Genomic DNA, 20,010 nt, shown 5'->3' on the forward strand with positions numbered 1-20,010 from the left:
TTTAAAAAAAAAAAGAAAGAAAAGAAAAGAATGGGAGAAAATATTTGCAAAACACTTATCTACAAAGGGTGCATATGTAGAATATATAAAGAACCCTCAAAACTCAACAGTTCTTAAAAAATCCAAATAGAAAATGGGCAGGGGTACATGGCTGGCTTAGTTGAAGGAGAATGCAACTCTCTTTCTTTCTTTCTTTTTTAAATTCCTGACAGAGAGAGAGAGAGAGGAAGAGAGAATGAACAGGAATGGGGGTGGGGTGGGGAGGGAGAAGCAGGCTCCTCACTGACCAGGGAGCCGGGACATGGGGACTCATCTCAGGACCCCCGGATTGGATCGTGACCTGAGACACAAGCAGATGCTTACTGACAGAGACACCCAGGCACCCAGGAGGTTACAACTCTTGATCTCGGGGTCACGAAGCTATGTGTCATTAGGCAGTCAACACATATTTGTTAAGAGGAAGAAAAACATTGTGAGTGCCCTGTAAGAGTTGAAACAGAAAGAAGATTCAGTTGACCCTTGAAAAATGTAGGGGTTAGGAGCATTGACCCTCTCCCACCCCCCATAATTGAAAATCTGCATATAACTTTGACTCCCCCAAAACTTAACTAAAAGCCTACTGTTGACCAGAAGCCTTACCAATAATATAAACAATTAACATATGCTTTGTATATTATCTGTATTTTATGCTGTATTCTTATAATAAAGTAACCTAGAAAAAAGGAAATGATAAGGAAATATATGTACAGTACCATATTATATTTATTGAAAAAAATCTGTGTATAAGTGGGCCTGCATAGTTCAAATCCATGTTGTTCAAAGATCGACCATACTGGCCTTGCGCCAACCAAAAGAGCAGTACATAGACTGTGGCAGAGAGCTGGGAAAATAGAACACATCAGTACCAAAAGATCTCTTATTTGATATTTATACATTAAATATTGATGTTCCTAATTGTCTTTTGAATGCCATATTTGGAGCCTGAAAATAGCATTTCTAGCTATTACATTATCTCGTTGCTAGCCAGCAAGCACTTCGGTTCAATTCTTGGAACTGTGCAATTAGTAGAATGTTGCCCATTGTAATTATTCACCTAGAACTTCCTCTAAAAATTTCAACTCAGATCTCATGTTCTGACCACCACTTTCTTTCTTTCGGACTCCCTTCTTTCTGACTCTTGATTCCCTTTTCCTTCCAATCTATCATTCATCTTTCATTTTCAATCCTTTCTCTATGTAGCTTAAGCCATGAGCAGCCCCTCAACCCCTTCTGACTTTACTCTCCTGCTTTAACCGCATAATGAAATTTCACTCCCAGGAACAGACTGCTCGATTCCTACATCAGGTCGTCAAGAGCTGCTAGAGGAAAATCACAAAATTGTTCAGAACATTGCCCCTGCAAATCCCTGGTCTCCAACCCCGGCTGGACTTTTTTGCGGCCCCCAGGAATTCTGTGAACTGGCCCTCTTCTGAAGCAGCTTCCTTTCCCAGAGCAGCATTTGCAACCGTCGCGCTTTCCTCAAACTCCCCCTTTTTATGTCTCCCACCTTCAAGGTAAAGACCTCTCCTCCGTTTTTACTGAGAACGTGGAGATCATCTTAAGTTTCCAGCACCCTCCTTCTCCTGCAATTTCTCTGCATCTGCTTCCATTTCTTAGTGGAAAAAGCTTTCCTCCATCTGAAGTTATTTCTGCCACCTGTACTCTGAATTTGTGACGAGCCTCTTCCTCTTTTTTTTTTTTAATTAAATTGATTTATTTATTTTCAGAAAAACAGTATTCATTATTTTTTCACCACACCCATGCAATCCGTGCCCTCTATAATACCCACCACCTGGTACCCCAACCTCCCACCCCCCCCACCCCCCGCCACTTCAAACCCCTCAGATTGTTTTTCAGAGTCCATAGTCTCTCATGGTTCACCTCCCTTTCCAATTTACCCCAACTGCCTTCTCCTCTCTAACACCCCTTATCCTCCATGATATTTGCTATGCTCCACAAATAAGTGAAACCATATGATAATTGACTCTCTCTGCTTGACTTATTTCACTCAGCATAATCTCTTCCAGTCCCGTCCATGTTGCTACAAAAGTTGGGTATTCATCCTTTCTGATGGAGGCATAATACTCCATAGTGTATATGGACCACATCTTCCTTATCCATTCGTCCATTGAAGGGCATCTTGGTTCTTTCCATAGTTTGGCGACCGTGGCCATTGCTGCTATGAACATTGGGGTACAGATGGCCCTTCTTTTCACGACATCTGTATCTTTGGGGTAAATACCCAGGAGTGCAATTGCAGGGTCATAGGGAAGCTCTATTTTTAATTTCTTGGGGCCTCTTCCTCTTGTCCTTTGTTCCCTTAGTTCCCTCCTTCCTCCTGATGTTTTCCTTTCTCCCCTCACTGTCCTTAGCTAACAAATCATCTTTCTCCCATCTTTAAAATAAAAAAGAAAATATAACGGTGACAAAACATCTGTAATATCCTTGCCTTACAAACTTCACATATCTCTCCCATTTATATCACTGGCAGATTTAGAGCTGTCAATGCTTCCTAATACTGACAACGGCTTGTAGCCAAATCACTCGCAAATCTATATTATTCCATTTGCAAATTTCGTGAGAATGCCTATTTATTAATTTACGGTAAGAAATAGAATTCAAATAGAGTAGGATATTTGCATCTCTCTGACCCACTTATTCTGGAGATAAAGTGTAGAATTGTTTCAGCTTGTGGACTCCGCACTTCGCAGAACTGGGTTGCTCACTATTTCTGTGATCTTAGGCAAGTTAATTAAGCTCTCTCAGTCTCAGTGTTTTCATCTACAACACGAGGAAAGTGATAGTACCTGCCTCACAGGGTTGTTTGAAAGATGAAATGAGCTAATTAAAATGAGATAACTCATGTAAAGTGTTTTTACTTAGAATGCACTAAGTGCTAAATATTAACTATTATTGTTGTTATTGTTCTTCTCAAAAAGCAAATTTAGATAGATAATTGGAAGATCACAGGACGAAGGGGGCCTTGGTTCCCAGAGGCAGTTGCTGTCCAGCGGGTCAGTAGCTATAGGCAGGATGGACCTGCAGAGGCGACTAGAGGGCTCGGGCTCAGAGAAGGGGCCTTCTTACAGAATCCTACTTAGGACTCCTTCAGAATCCTTTTATTTGGCTTCTCTGTAACGTATGACACTCTTGGGCCATCCCCTCCACCTTTAAAAAAAAAAAAAAAGATATTATTCATTTATTTGAGAGAGACAGAGAGAGAGAGAGAGAGAGAGAGAATGAGTAGTGAGTAGAGGCAGGGGCAGAGAGAAGCAGACTCCCTGCTGAGCAGGGAGTCTGAGATCATGACCAGAGCCAAAGGCAGACCCTTCACTGATTGAGCCACTCAGGTGCCCCAGGGCCCTCTCCTTTTTACATTCTGTTCTCGAGGCTTCTCTCAGGTTTAGCCCTATGTAAACAGAATATGCAGATCCCTCTTCTTCATATAATAACAGCCGTTAAATGTATGCTTCTCTTTCCTCTTCTGCCTCTGTTCACTTTCCCTGAGTTATCTTATTTCCTCTATGGCTTCAGCTCTCAGATATCTAATGCTAGGCAACATTCCTCTGACCCCTAACTCCAGAATTTACCTATCCCCTGAACAATTCCACTTGGATGCACCAGGTGTTAAATGAAATGTCCGAAATGGAGCTAGCAAGTGTCCCCTTTTTCGCTGAACCTGCCCCCCTCTGGTATGCCCTCTTTTGGAAACTGAAGGATCAAAGCCAGAATCCTGGGAGTCATCCCTATTTCTGGCTTCTTAGTAAGCCTTGCATACATCTGTCAGCTTTTCAGAAACATTTCTTGAATTTGGCCCTTCTCTCCAGCCCCGCTATTACTAACTTAATCATCATCATCATTCCCTCTGGAATTTCTGCTACAACCATCACAGGTCTTCCCGCTTCTAGTCTCAGACACCTCGCAGCTACTAATCTCACACCCCTCTTTATCCTCAGCTCTAGAACAGTGTCCAGCACAGAGCAGACATGCAATAAATATTTACTGAGTGAGGGGCTCCTGGGTGGCTCAGTCAGTTAAGCATCTAACTCTTGATCTCAGCTCAGGTCTTGATTTCAGGGTCGTGAGCTCCAGCCCTGTGTTGGGCCCCCCATTAGGCATGAAGCCTACTTAAAGAAAAAAAAAATTTTTTTACTGGATGAATGAATAAGTGAGTGAATGAATTTCTGTCCTCATGGAATTCTAGTTCAGCTAAGAGATCAACATTAAACAAGTAAGCATACCAGATGTTGGGGAAATCCTAAGCAGCATTCCTTGCTATCTCAGACTCAAAGATAGACTGGAGCCTTGATCCAGATGGGAGTCAAGTCCTGACTGGCTGGGACTAAATTTCATATAGGAGTGGAAGATAATTTACACAAAAGAGACCCAAGATGTCAACTAATACAACAAACATGTCAGCTAATACTTAATATCCCCCCCCCACTAATTTATGATATATACATTGCAATGATAATTTGGATGGGGAGGAGTGAACTGAACTAGCTAGGAAAATGTAGGAAGTAATGGGATGAGGTGGAACAAGGTTGGGGCACCTGGGTGACTCAGTCGTTAAGCATTTGTCTTCAGTTTGGGTCATGATCCCAGAGTCCTGGGATGGAGTCCCACACCAGGGTCCCTGCTCAGCGGGAAGCCTGGTTCTCCCTCTTCCACTCCCCCTGCTTATGTTCCCTCTCTCACTGTCTCTCTCTGTCAAATAAAAATAAATAAAATCTTTTAAAAAAAACCAAACAGATGGAACAAGGTTTATTTATATGTGTTCAGTTTTTAAAACTTTTTATTTAGAGATAATTCAGATTTACAAACAGTTTTGAGAAATAATATGGAGAGGGCCACATGGCTGGTGTGGTTGGTTAAGTATCCGGCTCTTGGTTTCAGATCAGGGTTCAAGATGGAGACTCACATTGGGGTCTGGTTTTTGTTTTTGTTTTGTTTTGTTTTTAAGATTTTTATTTATTTATTTGACAGACAGATCACAAGTAGGCAGAGAGGCAGGCAGAGAGAGAGAGGAGGAAGCAGGCTCCCCACTGAGCAGAGAGCCCGATGTGGGGCTCCATCCCAGGACCCTGGGATCATGACCCGAGCCGAAGGCAGAGGCTTTAACCTACTGAGCCACCCAGGTGCCCCTCACATTGGGGTCTGTACAGAGTCTGCTTACAAATCTCTCACCCTCTCCCTCTACCCCTCCCACTTGTACTCACTCTCTCTCTGAAATAAATAAACCTAAAAAAAGAAAGAAAGAAAGAAAGAAAGAATACGGAGAGATCTTATTTACTCTTTACCCCGCTTCCTCCCATGGTAGTATCTTACATAATTTTCCATAAATACAATATCATATTCAGGAAATTGACAGTATGCCTACCTCAGTTCTACATGCACTCATTTGTGCATGTGTCTGCATACATACATGTATTTCGTTCTATGCAATTTGGTCATATATGTAGATTCACGTGACCCCCACCATAGTCAAGAACAAAATAATTCCATTACAAAGATTCCTCATAATATCTACCCTTTTAGTAGCCACACTACTTCCTTCTGAACCGCAGCCCCTCCTTAATCCCTGGGAACCACTAAGCTATTTTCTATCTTTATAATTTTGTCATTTCAAGGTTGTATAAATGGAATCACATAATAGCTGTTTGAGACTGGTTTTTTCCCCCACTCAGTATAATTCCTGCAAGAACTGTCAAAGTTATGTGCCTCAGGAGTTGTCCTTCTTCTTGTTGAGTAGTATTCTATGCACCACAGTTTAACCATTCATCCATTAAAGAACATGTAGGTTGTTTCCAGTTTGGGAATAGTATGAATGAAGCTGTGACTAAAATTTGGGTACAGGGTTTTGTGTGAACATAAATCTTCATTTCTTTGGGAAAAATGCTTAGTTTGAGCTGCTTTAACAAAATACCACAGACTGGGTGGATTAAAGAACAAATTTATTTCTCACAGTTTTAGAGGCTGGGAAGTCCAAAATCAAGTGCCAGTATGGCCAGGTTTTGGTGAGAACCCTCTTCCTGGTTTGCAGATGACCATCTTTTTGCTGTGTTTTCACATGGTACAAAGACAGAGGTCTCCGGTCTCTTCCTTTTCTTATAAGTGCAAGAGGACCAAAGAGAAGGTTCTTTCATCATGACCTCGTCTAAACCTAATTACCTCCAAATATCATCATAATGGGAATTACAGTTTTCACATATGAATTTGGAGGAGACACAAACATTCATAGCATTCTGCCCTTCTTAAAAAATTCTGGGGGCGCCTGGGTGGCTCAGTGGGTTAAAGCCTCTGCTTTCCGCTCAGGTCATGATCCCAGGGTTCTGGGATCGAGCCCTGCATCAGGCTCTCTGCTCAGTGGGGGGCCTGCTTCCCCTCTCTCTCTGCCTGCCTCTCTGCTTACTTGTGATCTCTGTCTGTCAAATAAATAAATAAAATCTTAAAAAAAAATTCTGACATGCAAAATACAGTCATTCCATCCCAAGAGCCCCCAAAATTTTAATTCATTCCAGCACCATGTCTAAAAACTAAAGTCTAAAATTTCATCTAAATATTATCTAGGGGCCTCTGGGTGACTCAACTTGTTGAACATCCAACTCTTGATCTCAGCTTACGTCTTGATCTCATGATCATGAGTTCAAGCCCCACATTGGGTTCCATACGGGGTGTAGAACCTACTAAATATTAAATAAATAAATAAATAAATAAATAAGATTAAATCAGATATGGATGAGATTCAAGTTATCATTCATCCTGAGGCAAAATTCCTTTCCAGCTGTGAAGTTATGTGTTTCCAAAACATAATGGTGGGACAAGCATAAGACAAACATTCCCATTCTAAAAGGAAAATAGAAAGGAAACCTACTCGCAGGCAAATTCCATGACACTGTAATACTCAAAACCAATCCTCAAATTTGTTTCACATGATCGTGAGGGCTGAAACGACCCATGATTTCTGTTTGCAGCTGGGGCTCTAGGGAAGCTAGTGGTATAGTTCCAGTCCATGTCTGAAGGCCTGGAAACAAGAGCACCAATGGTGTAAGTTTCAGTCCAAGGCCAAAAGACCAGTGTCCTAGCCCAAGCAATCAGACGGGGGGATGGAATTCTCCCTTCCTTCTCCTTTTGCTCTCTTTAGGCCCTCAATGGATAAAATGACACATTGGGGAGAACCATCTTGTTTACTCAAGTCTACTGGTTTGAATGCTAATCTTTCAGGAGCACCCTTATGCACATTCCCAGAAAAAAATGTTCAACCAGATATCTGGGCATCCCATGGACCAGTCAAATTGACACATAAAGTTAACTATCACAAATATCCTGGAGTGCAATTTCTGGGTTGTATAATAGTTATATGTATGATTTTTAAGGAAACTGTCAGAAACTAGTTTCTAGAATGATTATACCAATTTTATATTCCCACCAGTAAAGTATGAGTGACTCAGTGTCTAGTTTCTCTACATTCTTGCAAGCATTTGGTATTGTCAGTATTTTCTACTTTAACCATTGTGATAAGTAGGCAATGAAATCTCATTGAGGTTTTAATTTTCATTTACCTGATACCCAATGAAGTTGAACATTTTTCCCTCTATTCTTAAATGCCATCTGTATATTCTCATCAGTGAAATATCTATTCATGTATTTTGCCCATTTCTTAACTGGATTATTCTTTCACAGCTGGGTTTTGAGAGTTCTTCATATATTCTAGATACAAGTCTTTTTTTTTTTTTGAAGACTTTGTTTATTTATTTGAGAGAGAGAGCATCAGTGCGGGTGGGGGGAGGGGCAGAGGGAGAGGTAGGCTCCCTGCTGAGGTTGTAGCCCAGGACCCTGAGGTCATGACCTGAGCTGAAGGTAGACGCCCAACCAACCAAGCCACCCAGGCACCTCTAGATATAAATCTTTTGTCAACATATGGCTTGCAAATATTTTCTCCCCTATATTTATGAAAACTTTCTCCTATTAGCTGGATTTGAAAGGCTGCACTGTCTACTCCTATATTGTCCAATGATGATCTTGAAGCCATTAAGTTCCGCTTTGTTTATTAAAACCAATCTTCTTTTTTTTTTTTTAAGAATTGATTTATTTATTTGACAGACAAAGATCACAAGTAGGCAGAGAGGCAGGCAGAGAGAGAGAAGGGAAGCAGGTTCCCCGCTGAGCAGAGAGCCCAATGTGGGGCTCCGTTCCAGGACCCTGAGATCATGACCTGAGCCAAAGACAGAGGCTTTAACTCACTGAGCCACCCAGGCACCCCACCAATCTTCTTTTTAAAAAATATTTAATTTAAATCTTTCAAAAACTATAAAAGAAAACCAGCCTTTTTAAAAAAGATCTTATTTATTTATTTGACAGAGATCACAAGTAGACAGAGAAGTGGGGGGGGGGGTGCGGGGAGGCGGGTGAGGGGGGAAGCAGGCTCCCCACTGAGCCGGGATGCGGGGCTCCATCCTAGGACCTGGAGATCATGATCTGAGCCAAAGGCAGAGGCTTAACCCACTGAGCCACACAGGCGCCCCCCACTTTTTTTATCATCACTATACTAGTGACCCAAGGAAAAGCAGTATTGCATGTGATTCCTATTACGATTAAAAGCCTATTGTGTACCAAGTACTCAGCTAAGATCTAAGGGTATAGAGATGAAAAGATGTCCTCTGGTTGGGGTGCCTGGCAGGCTCAGTCAATGGAGCATGCAACTCTTGATATCGGGGTTGTGAGTTCAAGGTCCACAATAGGTGTACAGGTTACTTAAAAAAAAAAAAAAAGTGTCCTCTGACTTCAGAAGTAGTTTAATGAAGAAGATAGAGACTAGACCAAATAAGGAATAGACCAAATATTAACAATCTAGCATGCTAAGTACCAAGACACAGTTTTTCCAAAGTACAACTATCATAAGGGAAGCATTTAAGACTAGACAGCTTGGGTAAGTCCTCCTGCGAAACATCTTTCAAACCCAGTTTAAAGAAACAAATCCTTTCCATAGTTTATAGCCGGTCCTTTTCCTATATTGTAACACATTTTCCAACTCTCCAAATTTAGTTCTACCCTCATAGCCCTCATAAATCAATAAGAAAGTCATAAATGTAGAGAAGGAGCTTTTTTGATGATTCTCTCTGGAGAGTCCTATATGGTACTTACGTTTGTGTGTGTGTGTGACCTGGCATTTTTTAAAAGGACTCTTTCTCCTGAGTGTGGGACTCCAATTCACTAGTGCAAGATCAAGAGTTGCATGCTCTAACAAGGTGTCTGGGTGTCTACAGCCTGCTTAAGATTCTCTCTTTCCCTCCCCACACCTTTCCTTTCCCTCTCTTTAAAAAAAAAAAAAGGATTTGCATGCTCTACCAACTGAACCAGACAGGTGTCCCTGGCCTCTTGGGGTTTTTACATTACTTACCACCTCCATTTAGCCCTGTAACATTCCCCGGATGGATACAGTCCTTGCAGTATCTTGACCCCTTTTCTGTAAAATGAGGATAATTGGAATGCATGTCTCACAGGATGTGAGGGTTAAATAAAATGATAAAATAATGCTCTTGAAACAGTGGCTGGTGGATACTAAATATTAGCTAGTGTTATTATAATGAAGCTAAATCTGTCTATGTTATCTCTAAGGCCACCTTTCCCATCTCATAAGAATAGGGCTAAAGTTACATACAGTAAATTGGGAGAAGGATAACATCGCAATTAACCACCTTATCTAACAAAAGGTGGCTATAAAGATATCCTGATGTTACTGTGGATGCTGAGTAGAGTTACTCTCAAATAAAAAAAGTGTTAGTCATCATCAAAGTTCTAAGGAAAACAAAAGGGTGATGAATGCAAACAAAAGCCTGAGATAAGAGAAGGGCATCTGGTTCAGTGGAACATCAGGATAACTCACTCTCACTGTGTCTCAGTATACATTTTGTCTTTCCTATTGAAAAGCCCTGGTAAGAAGTGACTGATTACTACATAAAAGAATGGATTTTTTTTTTTTTAAGATTTTATTTATTTGAGAGAGAGCGTGAGCACACTAGGGGGAGAGGGGCAGATATAGAGGGAGAAGCAGACTCCCTGCTGAGCAGGGAGCCCCATGTGGAGCTGGATCCCAGGACCCTGGTATCATGACCGGGAGCCAAAGACAGATGCTCAACTGACTGAGCCACTCAGGCGCCCCCCAAAAGAATGGATTTTAATGTGATGAATATCACCTCATCTAATTTTTACATTGTAATCTTGTCTTTGTAATATATGCTGAGTGCTACAACATACTCATTATTTTAAAGATAAGGGAAATGAGGCTCAGAGATGCCAAATCCCTAGCTTACCCAGGATCACAAAGGCATTAAGGTCAAGACCTCAATGAATCTTGGAACACTGAAAAAATAAATTAAAAAAAAAAGGGGGGTGGTTCAAGACCGTGATCTAAACCAAGCTTTGGCCCACATTCTTTCTCTACACCAAGGAACCACACTTTTTTTGGCTTCCTTCCCTGCCTTCATTATTGTTGTCAATAACCAACAGCATGAATCATTTATTTATGATTGCCCTCATTAAAGTCAATCTTCTCACTCATTTAGGTAAAGATGTTATTTTTTTCTTATTAGCATGAAGAGAAAACGATTAACAAGAGTTTTGTTCCTATGGAAATGATTCTCAAGATGACAAGATTGAAAACATTAAACCCAGCTTAATATAAAGGGCCACAGTTGAAGTTTGTGAGGATGTGTCCATATAACCGTAAAGAAATTTTTTCTTCTTCTCACTACTTATATTCATCCTTCTCTTGGCTTCATCACTGCCAGTCCTGACAAAAACAATTATTTACAGATAAATCACGCCTAGAACTTTGTTGTGCAATGCGGTAGCCACTAGCCACATGTGCCTACCGAGCTCTTGAAAAGTGCCTAATTCCAACGGGGACATACTGAAAGTGTGGAATACACAGTGGATTTTGATTAGTACCAAAAAAGGGAAAACAGTTCATTAATATTTTTGTACTCGTTATATGTCGAAATGCTACCATTTTGTATAAATTGGGGTAAGTAAAATAGATTAAAAATAATTTCACCTGTTTTTTCACTCGTTAATGTGGCTTCTAGAAAATTTGTAATTACATAAGTGGCTTGCATTTATGCTCGCACTATATTTTTATTGGACAGATCTAGCAGTCGACGAAAAAGAGGGGAATTTCATTGAAAGGTACTGCATTTCCTGAACGTTTCTGGACGGGAAGAGAAAAGGGAGAAGACTGAAGCCTGGGCACCTTAGGTAAAGCCTACCAGGATAAATACCTGCCCTGAATTGAAAGGGGCGGGGGAGGGGGTGCATTTTGAGCGTGTTCCTGCTTCCCTTCGCCGCGGCCAGCCGGGCAGGTGGCAGAGGTTGTCCCGGGGCCCTCCTTCCCGACCAGTCCTCCGGCGGCCCGGCGCCGGGTCATTGAGCACACCTGCGCGCCCACGGAGCTGCGCGTCCGCGAACCCTGGCGCTGCCTCCACGCCCCCTCCCCCCGTATTTTTATTTTCCTGGCATCAACCGTCAGTCTCGCACTTCTCTCCTGAGAACCACCGCGTAGGTCGGGCCCGCCTGGGGTAAGCGCCCCTCTCTGGCCTCGGCCGGGCGGCGGGGACGAGATGCTCCCCTTCCCGCCGGGCCCCCGCGGCTAACAGGGCTGTCTGGAGGCCGGGACGCCGCTCGCCGGGCGGCCTGCTGGGCCGCGGCTCCCAGCCGGCCGCGAACCGGAGCAGACGCGGCGGGCGCGCCCGGGGCCTCCGGGCCGCGGGGGGCCGCTGTGACCCGCCTTCGCCCCCGCCGCGCTGAAAGGCGGGGGAGCCGGGTTTTGGGGAGAATCGAAAAGCCGAGGGCAGCCGCGGGGGGCGGGCGCTCCAGCTGCCGTCCGCTCCGCCCGAAGCGCCGAGGAGCCGAGCAGAGGCCCGCCGTCCTCCTCCTCCATGAGGGCCGAGTGAGCGCGGCGGCGAGAGCCGGCCCGCGGCGCCTCCCCCCGCGTCCTCTCCCGAGCGCAGCGGCAGCGGCCCCCGGCGGCGGCGGCGGCGGCGGTGGAGGAGGAGGAGCATGTCGGACGGTTTCGATCGGGCCCCAGGTGCTGGTCGGGGCCGGAGCCGGGGCCTGGGCCGCGGAGGGGGCGGGCCTGAGGGCGGCGGTTTCCCGAACGGAGCGGGGCCTGCGGAGCGGTCGCGGCACCAGCCGCCGCCGCAGTCCAAAGCCCCGGGCTTCCTGCAGCCGCCGCCGCTGCGCCAGCCCAGGACGGCCCCGCCGCCAGGGGCCCAGTGCGAGGTCCCCGCCGGCCCCCAGAGGCCTCCCCGGCCCGGGGCGCTCCCAGGTACGGAGCTGCTCTAGGGGATCCCGTCCTCCTGGGCCAACGCTTCCCCACGGCCCTCCGCGCGCGCCGACCTCGACGCGCTGTTTCCGCCTCCCCCCCACCCCCCGGTTCCCCGAAAGCATTCCCCGAAGGGCCCGGTTGTTAACGGGGTGGGAACGGGCCCGGAAGGGGGTTTGGAAGGTGGCTGCAGGAATCCTTTGTGCGCCCCGGCTGGGGGAGGGGCCCCGTGCGCGGTCTCCGAGTTCTGCCGTCCGGGGAGGAAGTAAAAATCGCCTCCCCCTCCCAGCCCTGGAACGGGAGACCTTAGGCGAGCAACCCCTTCTTTTAACAACCCCGACTCCTTAAAAAAGAAGAAACGAAAAGAAAGCCCTCAAGCATTCATTCAGGAGGCAGGTACGGCCATAGATGAGCTAAAGCAATTCTATTGTTCTTTTTGCAGGCTCTCTGTATACATCCTGGCGATAACCTTAAAATTCGTGACCGTTCTTGTTTAACCCTTAAAACCCAGCCCTTCTCATTTGGTTTTCCAGTAGATAGTAAGTTGCTCTACAAAGGAATGAATGCGTCTAACACCTCGTTTTTCCTTTCTCAGAACAAACGAGGCCCCTGAGAGCTCCACCTAGTTCACAGGATAATATCCCGCAGCAGAACTTGGAGTCAGCAATGGCTAAACCCCAGGTGGTTGTAGCTCCTGTATTAATGTCTAAGCTGTCTGCGAATGCTCCTGAATTTTACCCATCAGGTTATTCTTCTAATTATACAGTAAGTAGGCCTTTTTACTGCAGTTCTGAGTTAATATTACTGGGATAATGTGGCTATTACTGTATTTCATTAATCAGTATGCTGTGCATTCTACTACACAAAAACGTTGTGAATTCTTTGAACTCCTGAAGAAACAAAACTAATTCAGGACTATATTTTGCATTTACCATGGTCTAAGTAGCAGAATATAAATTCAGAGTAGACCTTATCTCTTCTCACAGTTGTATTCCCAATGTAGAATACTTCCAGGCTAATACAGGATATAGTTAAGGGCATTGTCGGCACATAAAACTAAGATTTGTGTTCAGACTTAATGGACCATCATCTATAGAATAACGGCCTAGCAAAGCTGATTTTAAATTTGATTTTAGCAAGATAGCTGAATATTCATTGGTAGTTTTAGGGTAAACTACAACATGGTTTTGCTGCAGACTAACTTGAGGTGGGCTTTTTAATGTTACACATCCCGGCTCTGATAAAACCAGTTTGCTGGTTCTCTCTCTCTTTTTTTTTTTTTTTTTTTTTTTTTTAAAGATCCTATCTATTCATTTGACAGAGATCACAAGTAGGCAGAGTGGGAGAAGATACAAAGCCCAATTGGGATCCATAGAAAGGGGTATGTCCTGGGTAAACACATAGCAATCAATGGTATGTAAGTGAGGCAGGAATCATAAGAGGGTTAAAGAAATGACGATACTTTAGCAGAAGTCTTATGTTTCCTGACTTCTTAGTTTTATTGACATTTAATACAGAAGAATGTACATAAAGGTTAACTCAAAGTTTCACGAAGTGAACACTCAGGCAGCCAGCATCCAAATCAAGAAAAAGGAACATCATCTACATCCCCCAAACTCCTTCCAACCCCTTCTAATCATTACTACTCTCCTAGGTTAATTACTATCCTGACTTAACAAGTTTTGCCTATTTTCAAAGTTTGTATAATTGGAGTCTTACAGAGTATCTTTTTCACGCTTTTATTCAACATCTAATCCATGTTGTAGCTCATAGTTGAAGGTGACTTATTCTCCTAGCATTCCATTGTGTGAATATACCATAGTCCCATTTGTCTTTTTTTCCTCCTTCTTTGTCTCTTGATAAACGGTTGAGTAGTTTCCATTTGGGGGCTCTTGTGAATAGGGGTACTGGGTCTGTCCATGTGTCGGTGGATGTTCGCCCTCGTTTCTGTTGGGTACATTCCTAGGAGTGAAATTCAAAGGACATAGGGTAGCCAACTCTTCTTCTCCTCCCCCGCGCCCCTAGATTTTTCTTTTAAATCTCTGCAGCTAATGTGGGGCTTGAAGTCAGCGCACCCTGGTAACCAGCTTTAATAGTGCCAAATAGTTTTCCAAAGAGACTGTTTCAATGTATACTGAGTAGTGTGTGATTTTCAGTTGTTCTGCTTCCTTGTCAGCATTTGGGATTTTGTTAAGGTTTGGTGGGGGTGTAGTACCTACTTCTGGTTTTAATTTGTATTTACATGTTAACTAAGGGTGGTACACCTGTTTTGTTACTTCTTGGTGGAGGTGGGAAGGGCAGTGCTTTCCTTCCATTTTTTGATAGGAAAGGTATGGGAGGGCTGTGTTTCCTGTTTCAGAAACTCCATGCATCTTAGACTGCCCAGGAGAAAGCTTTGGGGCTGGGAAGGGTAAAATACAGGCAAGCAGGAAGAGCAGTTGATTTGGGGTGAAAGGGGCTGTCATTCATGTAAAGTAGAAGTGACAACAACTTGGGTTCTTGCCAAAAAGTTGTATTTGGCTCAGGAAAGGAATGATTAGAGAGCTGTGAGTAGTTGAAAAACCAGTAAAGAGTACTTACTTTCAAATAGCCACAAAACTTTTCTGTTTGTCTCCCTGTTCACTTGGGCCATTCTATGATAGGAGGGATGCAATTTTTTTTCAGAGTTCTGTACCAACTAGTTTACATAGTTCTGCATATTTCAAGTGACTCCTGGGCTACAGAGCAGTGTACTGAGCCATGTTCACTTAACTTTGAGCCATTGTCCTCTGTTAGGCATTCCTTGATACCCTCTATTAGATGAGCTGCTTCTGTGTTCAGTCTGGCAAAGCACAGAGCAGACTGGGAGCCCATGGCTCATGTGTGGCCTATAGTGTATCTACTTTGGCCCTGGTGGGTTTCTTTTTGGGGAGTGTTGGGGGAGCTCCTTTTAATAAGTTAACAACACTTTAATTAGATGTTGCAGATCTCATTTTCTCGTTTCTCTTGAAATCCCAATATGTGGTTGTACTATTTTTTTTTTTTTTTTTAACTTACTTACTGAGAAAGAATGGGAGCCTGAGCCGGGCGAGGGACACAGGAAGAGGAAGAGAGCTTCTCAAGCTGACTCTGAGGTGAGCATGGAGCCTGAGGCAGGTCTCCATCTCCCCACCCTGAGATCATGACCTGAGCTGAAATCAAATCATTGCTTACCCGACCAAGCCACCCAGGCGCCCCTGGGCTGTTACTCTGATAGAACAAAAGTGGTCTGGAGCTGAATGGAGGCAGCCCCCTTAGATGGAATGTATGAGCTCTAATCGCTCACTGACTTGTCTCATTTGTTTGTAATCCACCTTGATTCTCTAATCATTCAAGCTTGTTCCCCCTGCTCTAGTGCATTCTCTAGTCTTAATCATTTACCCTTTTACCTCTGTCAGTGCTAAGTATTTTTCTCTGTCCACTTGCTCACAGACTAGCAATATTCTTGTTTTTCCTTGACTCTTAGGATAAGGTCTTGTTGTGACGGAGACTTTTCCTTGTAGTAGCCATAATTCACTCACTTGTTCAACAGGTAGTTATTTACCATTAGTCAAGCACTGCAGATACAGCAGTGAACAAAACAGACAAAAATGCCTTGGGTCGGGACGCCTGGGCGGCTCAGTTGGTAAAGCAGCTGCCTTTGGCTCAGATCATGATCCCAGCGTCCTGGGATTGAGTCCCGCATCGGGCTCCTTGCTGGGCAGGGAGCCTGCTTCTCTGCCTCTGCCTGCCATTCTGTCTGCCAGTGCTTGCTCTCTCCCTCTCTCTCTCTGATAAATAAATAAAATCTTTAAAAAAAAATAGGTATTTTTTAAAAAAATACCTACATTTAATACATTAAATGTGTTAAAAATACATTTTTAGGGGTGCCTGGGTGGCTCAGTGTGTTGAGCTGCTGCCTTCGGCTCAGATCATGATCTCGGGGTCCTGGGATCGAGTCCCGTCTTGGGCTCTCTGCTCAGCAAGGAGCCTGCTTCCCTTCCTCTCTGCCTGCCTCTCTGCCTACTTGTGATCTCTCTCTGTCAAATAAATAAAATCTTAAAAAAAAAATACATTTAAAAAAAATGCCTTGGGTCTGCTTTTATATGCAAGAAAATCTGGTTATCTTTGAGCTGGATCTGTTCTAAAGAATTCATGCTTTTTTTTTTTTTTAAAGATTGAGTGGGCAAGTACAGGGTAGAGGGTCAAGGGAGAGGGCAAGAAATTCCGAAGCAGAATCTGCACTGAGGGCAGAGCTCACCGCAGTGCTCAAGCTCACCGCAGTGCTCGATCTCACCACTGAGAGTTGATGACTTGAGCTGAAACCAAGAATTGGCTGCTTAACTCACTGCACCACCCAGGCACCCCAAGAATTCATGGTTCTTTCTAAAAAGGCTTTATGATAGTCTTTTGTTGTGCTTTCTTAAACCTTCCAAAATTCTGAATGCTTTTATCTTAGAGTCCTTCCTCTAATCCAACTGCTAGAATTTCTTGCTCTCCGTGCCTTCTTGCCAGGGAGTTGCTGTATCTGTCTGTCCTGCCTATTGCTGCTTCTCTGATGATAAACCATTACATCTTGATTATTTAATCACAGGTCAATTACTAGAACCAAAAATTCTACATAGAAATTCATAAAGCATTTATTAAGGGGCAGTTGGGTAGCTCAGTCGGTTAAGCGTCTACCTTTAGCCCTGGTCATGATCCCAGGGTCCTGGGATTGAGCCCCGCATTGGGCTCCCTGCTTCACAGGGAGCCTGCTTCTCCCTCTGTTGCTCCCCCTGCTTGTGTTCTCTCTCTCTCTCTGTCAAATGAATAAATAAAACCTTTTTTAAAAATGGCATTTATTAAGAGACAGAAATCCCCCTACTACACACACACACACCACACACACACACACACACTCCCAGCATTTTTGTAAGAACACTCCCCTCAAGTTACTGCCTGTTTGTCTTCGGCCTTTCAGTAGTGATGTTCTCCAAGATGTAAAAGTGATCAGTCTTAGTATATATTTCTCACTGTTCAAACCTCTGCTGATTGATCCCCCTAATTGAATTGCTACTTCCTTTTGTGACCTTTCCTGGTGTTCTTTGGGTCTGAAAATCTGTGCTCTACACCCTCAACCCAGTAGACCTTGACCACAGTATGGTCTGTGCAGTTTAACAAGTCTCAGTGTGTCAGGTCTGGTGCTAGGCGCCAAGGGTACCATTTCAGTCTTTTAGAAGTTTCTCTTTATACGAACTGAATGGTTAAGATACTAATTTTAATTTTTTCCTCTCTGTGCATAGGCTTTCATTCCTGGGATGCCACTGTTGTTCTTTCAGATTTCACCTGTGAAATTATTCTGTAGCATTTGCTTCTATGACTACTTTTTTACTTTTTGCTTAGGGCACTGTGGAGGTATTTCATCTTTCCAACCTTTGCGGGTCATTCCTTCTTTGTTCAGACTGTGGTCCTTGCAGTTCTCTTTTTTTTCCATTTTATTACCTGCCTTGGTGATCCTATCACCTAGAATCTGACCACTGCCTCCCTGTCTACTGATATCTGAAATCTAATTCTCCCTCTGAACTCCTGGCTGTGTTTCCATTTGTTTTGACTAGTTCATGAAGATCTCCCATTGAAACTTAAATATTAAAAAGAGTTTATCTTGTGCAAATGTCTTATTTTTTTATATTCTAACTAGCTGCTCAGGCTAAAAATGGTGTGTTGACTCTTATCTTTCACACTCTTGCCCCCTTCAACCCAGTTAACCGAAGTCGCCTTCTTGATTATTCCACCATCTAAGTGATCAGTTTCCTTTTATTCCTGCTGCTTCGGATTCGGGTTCTATCTCTAGCAGTGCTTTCAGAGCATCTTCTGTGAAAAGATGTCCCTCCTAATGTCAGAATTCTAAGAAAAATACATAAAACTTTATTCCTCAGCTTGCAAGCCATCTAACTCCACTTTGAAGACTGACAAAATTTGTATTTGAAAAATCTGGTACTAGAGAAATAAACACATTAGAGTCCTCCTCTTCTGCCCACAATGTGCTGTGCTTCCTTTTGTGCTTAAAACAACAGGTTCTGATGGGGCACCTGGGTGGCTCAGTGGATTAAGCCTCTGCCTTCCGCTCAAGTCATGATCTCAGCGTCCTGGGATCAAGCCCTGCAGTGGACTCTCTGCTCAGTGGGGAGCCTGCTTCCCGCCTCTCTATGCCTGCCTCTCTGCCTACTTGTGATCTCTGTCTGTCAAATAAATAATAAAATCTTTTAAAAAATCAGGTTCCGATCAATTCCCTGTAGTTGTTTATTTTTGGTAAGCGCTACACCCAGCGTTGGGCTTGAACTCGTGACCTGAGATTGAGTCACCTGTTCCACTGACGAAGCTAACCAGACACCCTCCCCTTGATCAATCAATCCTCTGTAATGCTTACAATCAGAGCAGCTCTATCCTTTTTTACTTTCAGACTTCAGACTTTTTTTCTTTTAAAGGATTTATTTTAGAGAATCTGCACTCATGTGCACGTGTGAGTGGGGGAAGGGCAGAGGGAATGGAATTTACAGTGGATTCCCTGCTGAGCAGGGAGTCCAACACAGGATTCTGTCTCACAACCCTGAGATCATGAGCTGAGCCAAAATCAAGTCTGATTCTTAACCAGCTGAGCCACCTAGGCATCCCTGGACTTCAAATTTTCTTAAAAGAGAGTTGGTCTTAACTGAAAAGACTGAATTTTTGCCATAGTGAATGACATTCGATACAAACCAGAAATTAATACCTTCAGTTGGGACCTATATGGTTCCTGCTTTTCTCTATCATTAATAGAGACACTATGAGTCTATAAAACTATATATCATAAATGTGTTGTTTTTTTAATTTTTTTTTTTTAAAGATTTTATTTATTTGACAGATCACAAGTAGGCAGAGGCAGGCAGAGAGGGAAGAGGAAGCTAAGCAAAGAGCTTAGCTAAGCCAAGAGCCCGCTAAGCCCCGCTAAGCAAAGAGCCCGACGTGGGACTCGATCCCAGGACCCAGAGATCATGACCTGAGCCGAAGGCAGAGGCCTAACTTACTGAGCCACCCAGGCGCCCCTCAAAAACTTGTTTTTAATTGTAAAACTCACATATGTACGTGGCTAATATTAAAGTATATTTAATGTATGCATTTATAATGATGAACAGGTTTCAAAATTTTATTTTAAAAAATGGTCAGTATTCATAATAGGAGCATTTATTTATTCCAGAGCTAACTACTGTTATCCCTTGTCTATTTTTCCAGAGCTTTTCATGGTCTGTTAATCTGTTAAAATTAAACTGTACGAAAACAATTGTTCTGTGTTCTTTTCGTTTAACATATTGGTGATTTCTGTATTGTCATATCTTGTTAGGTGCCTGTAGGATCCCTTATGTGGGTAGAAGGTGGTCTGTTTAACCCTTTCTTTGTTGATAGATTGTTAGATGAATTTTTGGCAATGAATATTCTCATACATATAGTTGGGTTATAAGCCTTTGTCAGTTACTTGGAGTATAGCATAGAGGTTAGAAGTACAGGATTTGTTCGTGCTGTTCTTCTAACCAGGTGCGTGACTGCACAAATTAAGTTGGTACATGTCCTTTCTTGTTCATATCCTAGCTTCTATGCCTTTGCTCAGTGGTTTTTCCACTGGCTTTCGAGCCAGT

General features: G+C 43.4%; 1 protein-coding gene across 5 annotated transcripts in view; it reads left to right on the forward strand.

The window, feature by feature from the left end:
- Positions 1 to 11,213: 11,213 nt before the first annotated feature.
- The window catches only part of PAIP1 (poly(A) binding protein interacting protein 1), a 31,875-nt gene continuing 23,078 nt past the window's right edge, over positions 11,214 to 20,010 (forward strand). Inside the window, exons 1-3 of one of the 5 annotated variants that reach the window (XM_082724180.1) lie at positions 12,187 to 12,364; positions 12,651 to 12,757; positions 12,957 to 13,126. In XM_082724180.1, the coding sequence (XP_082580306.1) occupies positions 13,028 to 13,126 (99 nt within the window). In that variant the 5' untranslated portion in view covers positions 12,187 to 12,364; positions 12,651 to 12,757; positions 12,957 to 13,027. Of the gene's footprint in view, positions 11,296 to 11,369; positions 12,365 to 12,650; positions 12,758 to 12,956; positions 13,127 to 20,010 lie in introns of those variants that run through there. The other 4 variants (XM_082724179.1, XM_082724178.1, XM_082724177.1 and 1 more) reach the window with 4 other exon arrangements.

The sequence above is a fragment of the Mustela nivalis genome, assembly GCF_964662115.1.
Source record: "Mustela nivalis genome assembly, chromosome: 3".
NCBI classification, from domain to species: Eukaryota; Metazoa; Chordata; class Mammalia; order Carnivora; family Mustelidae; genus Mustela; species Mustela nivalis.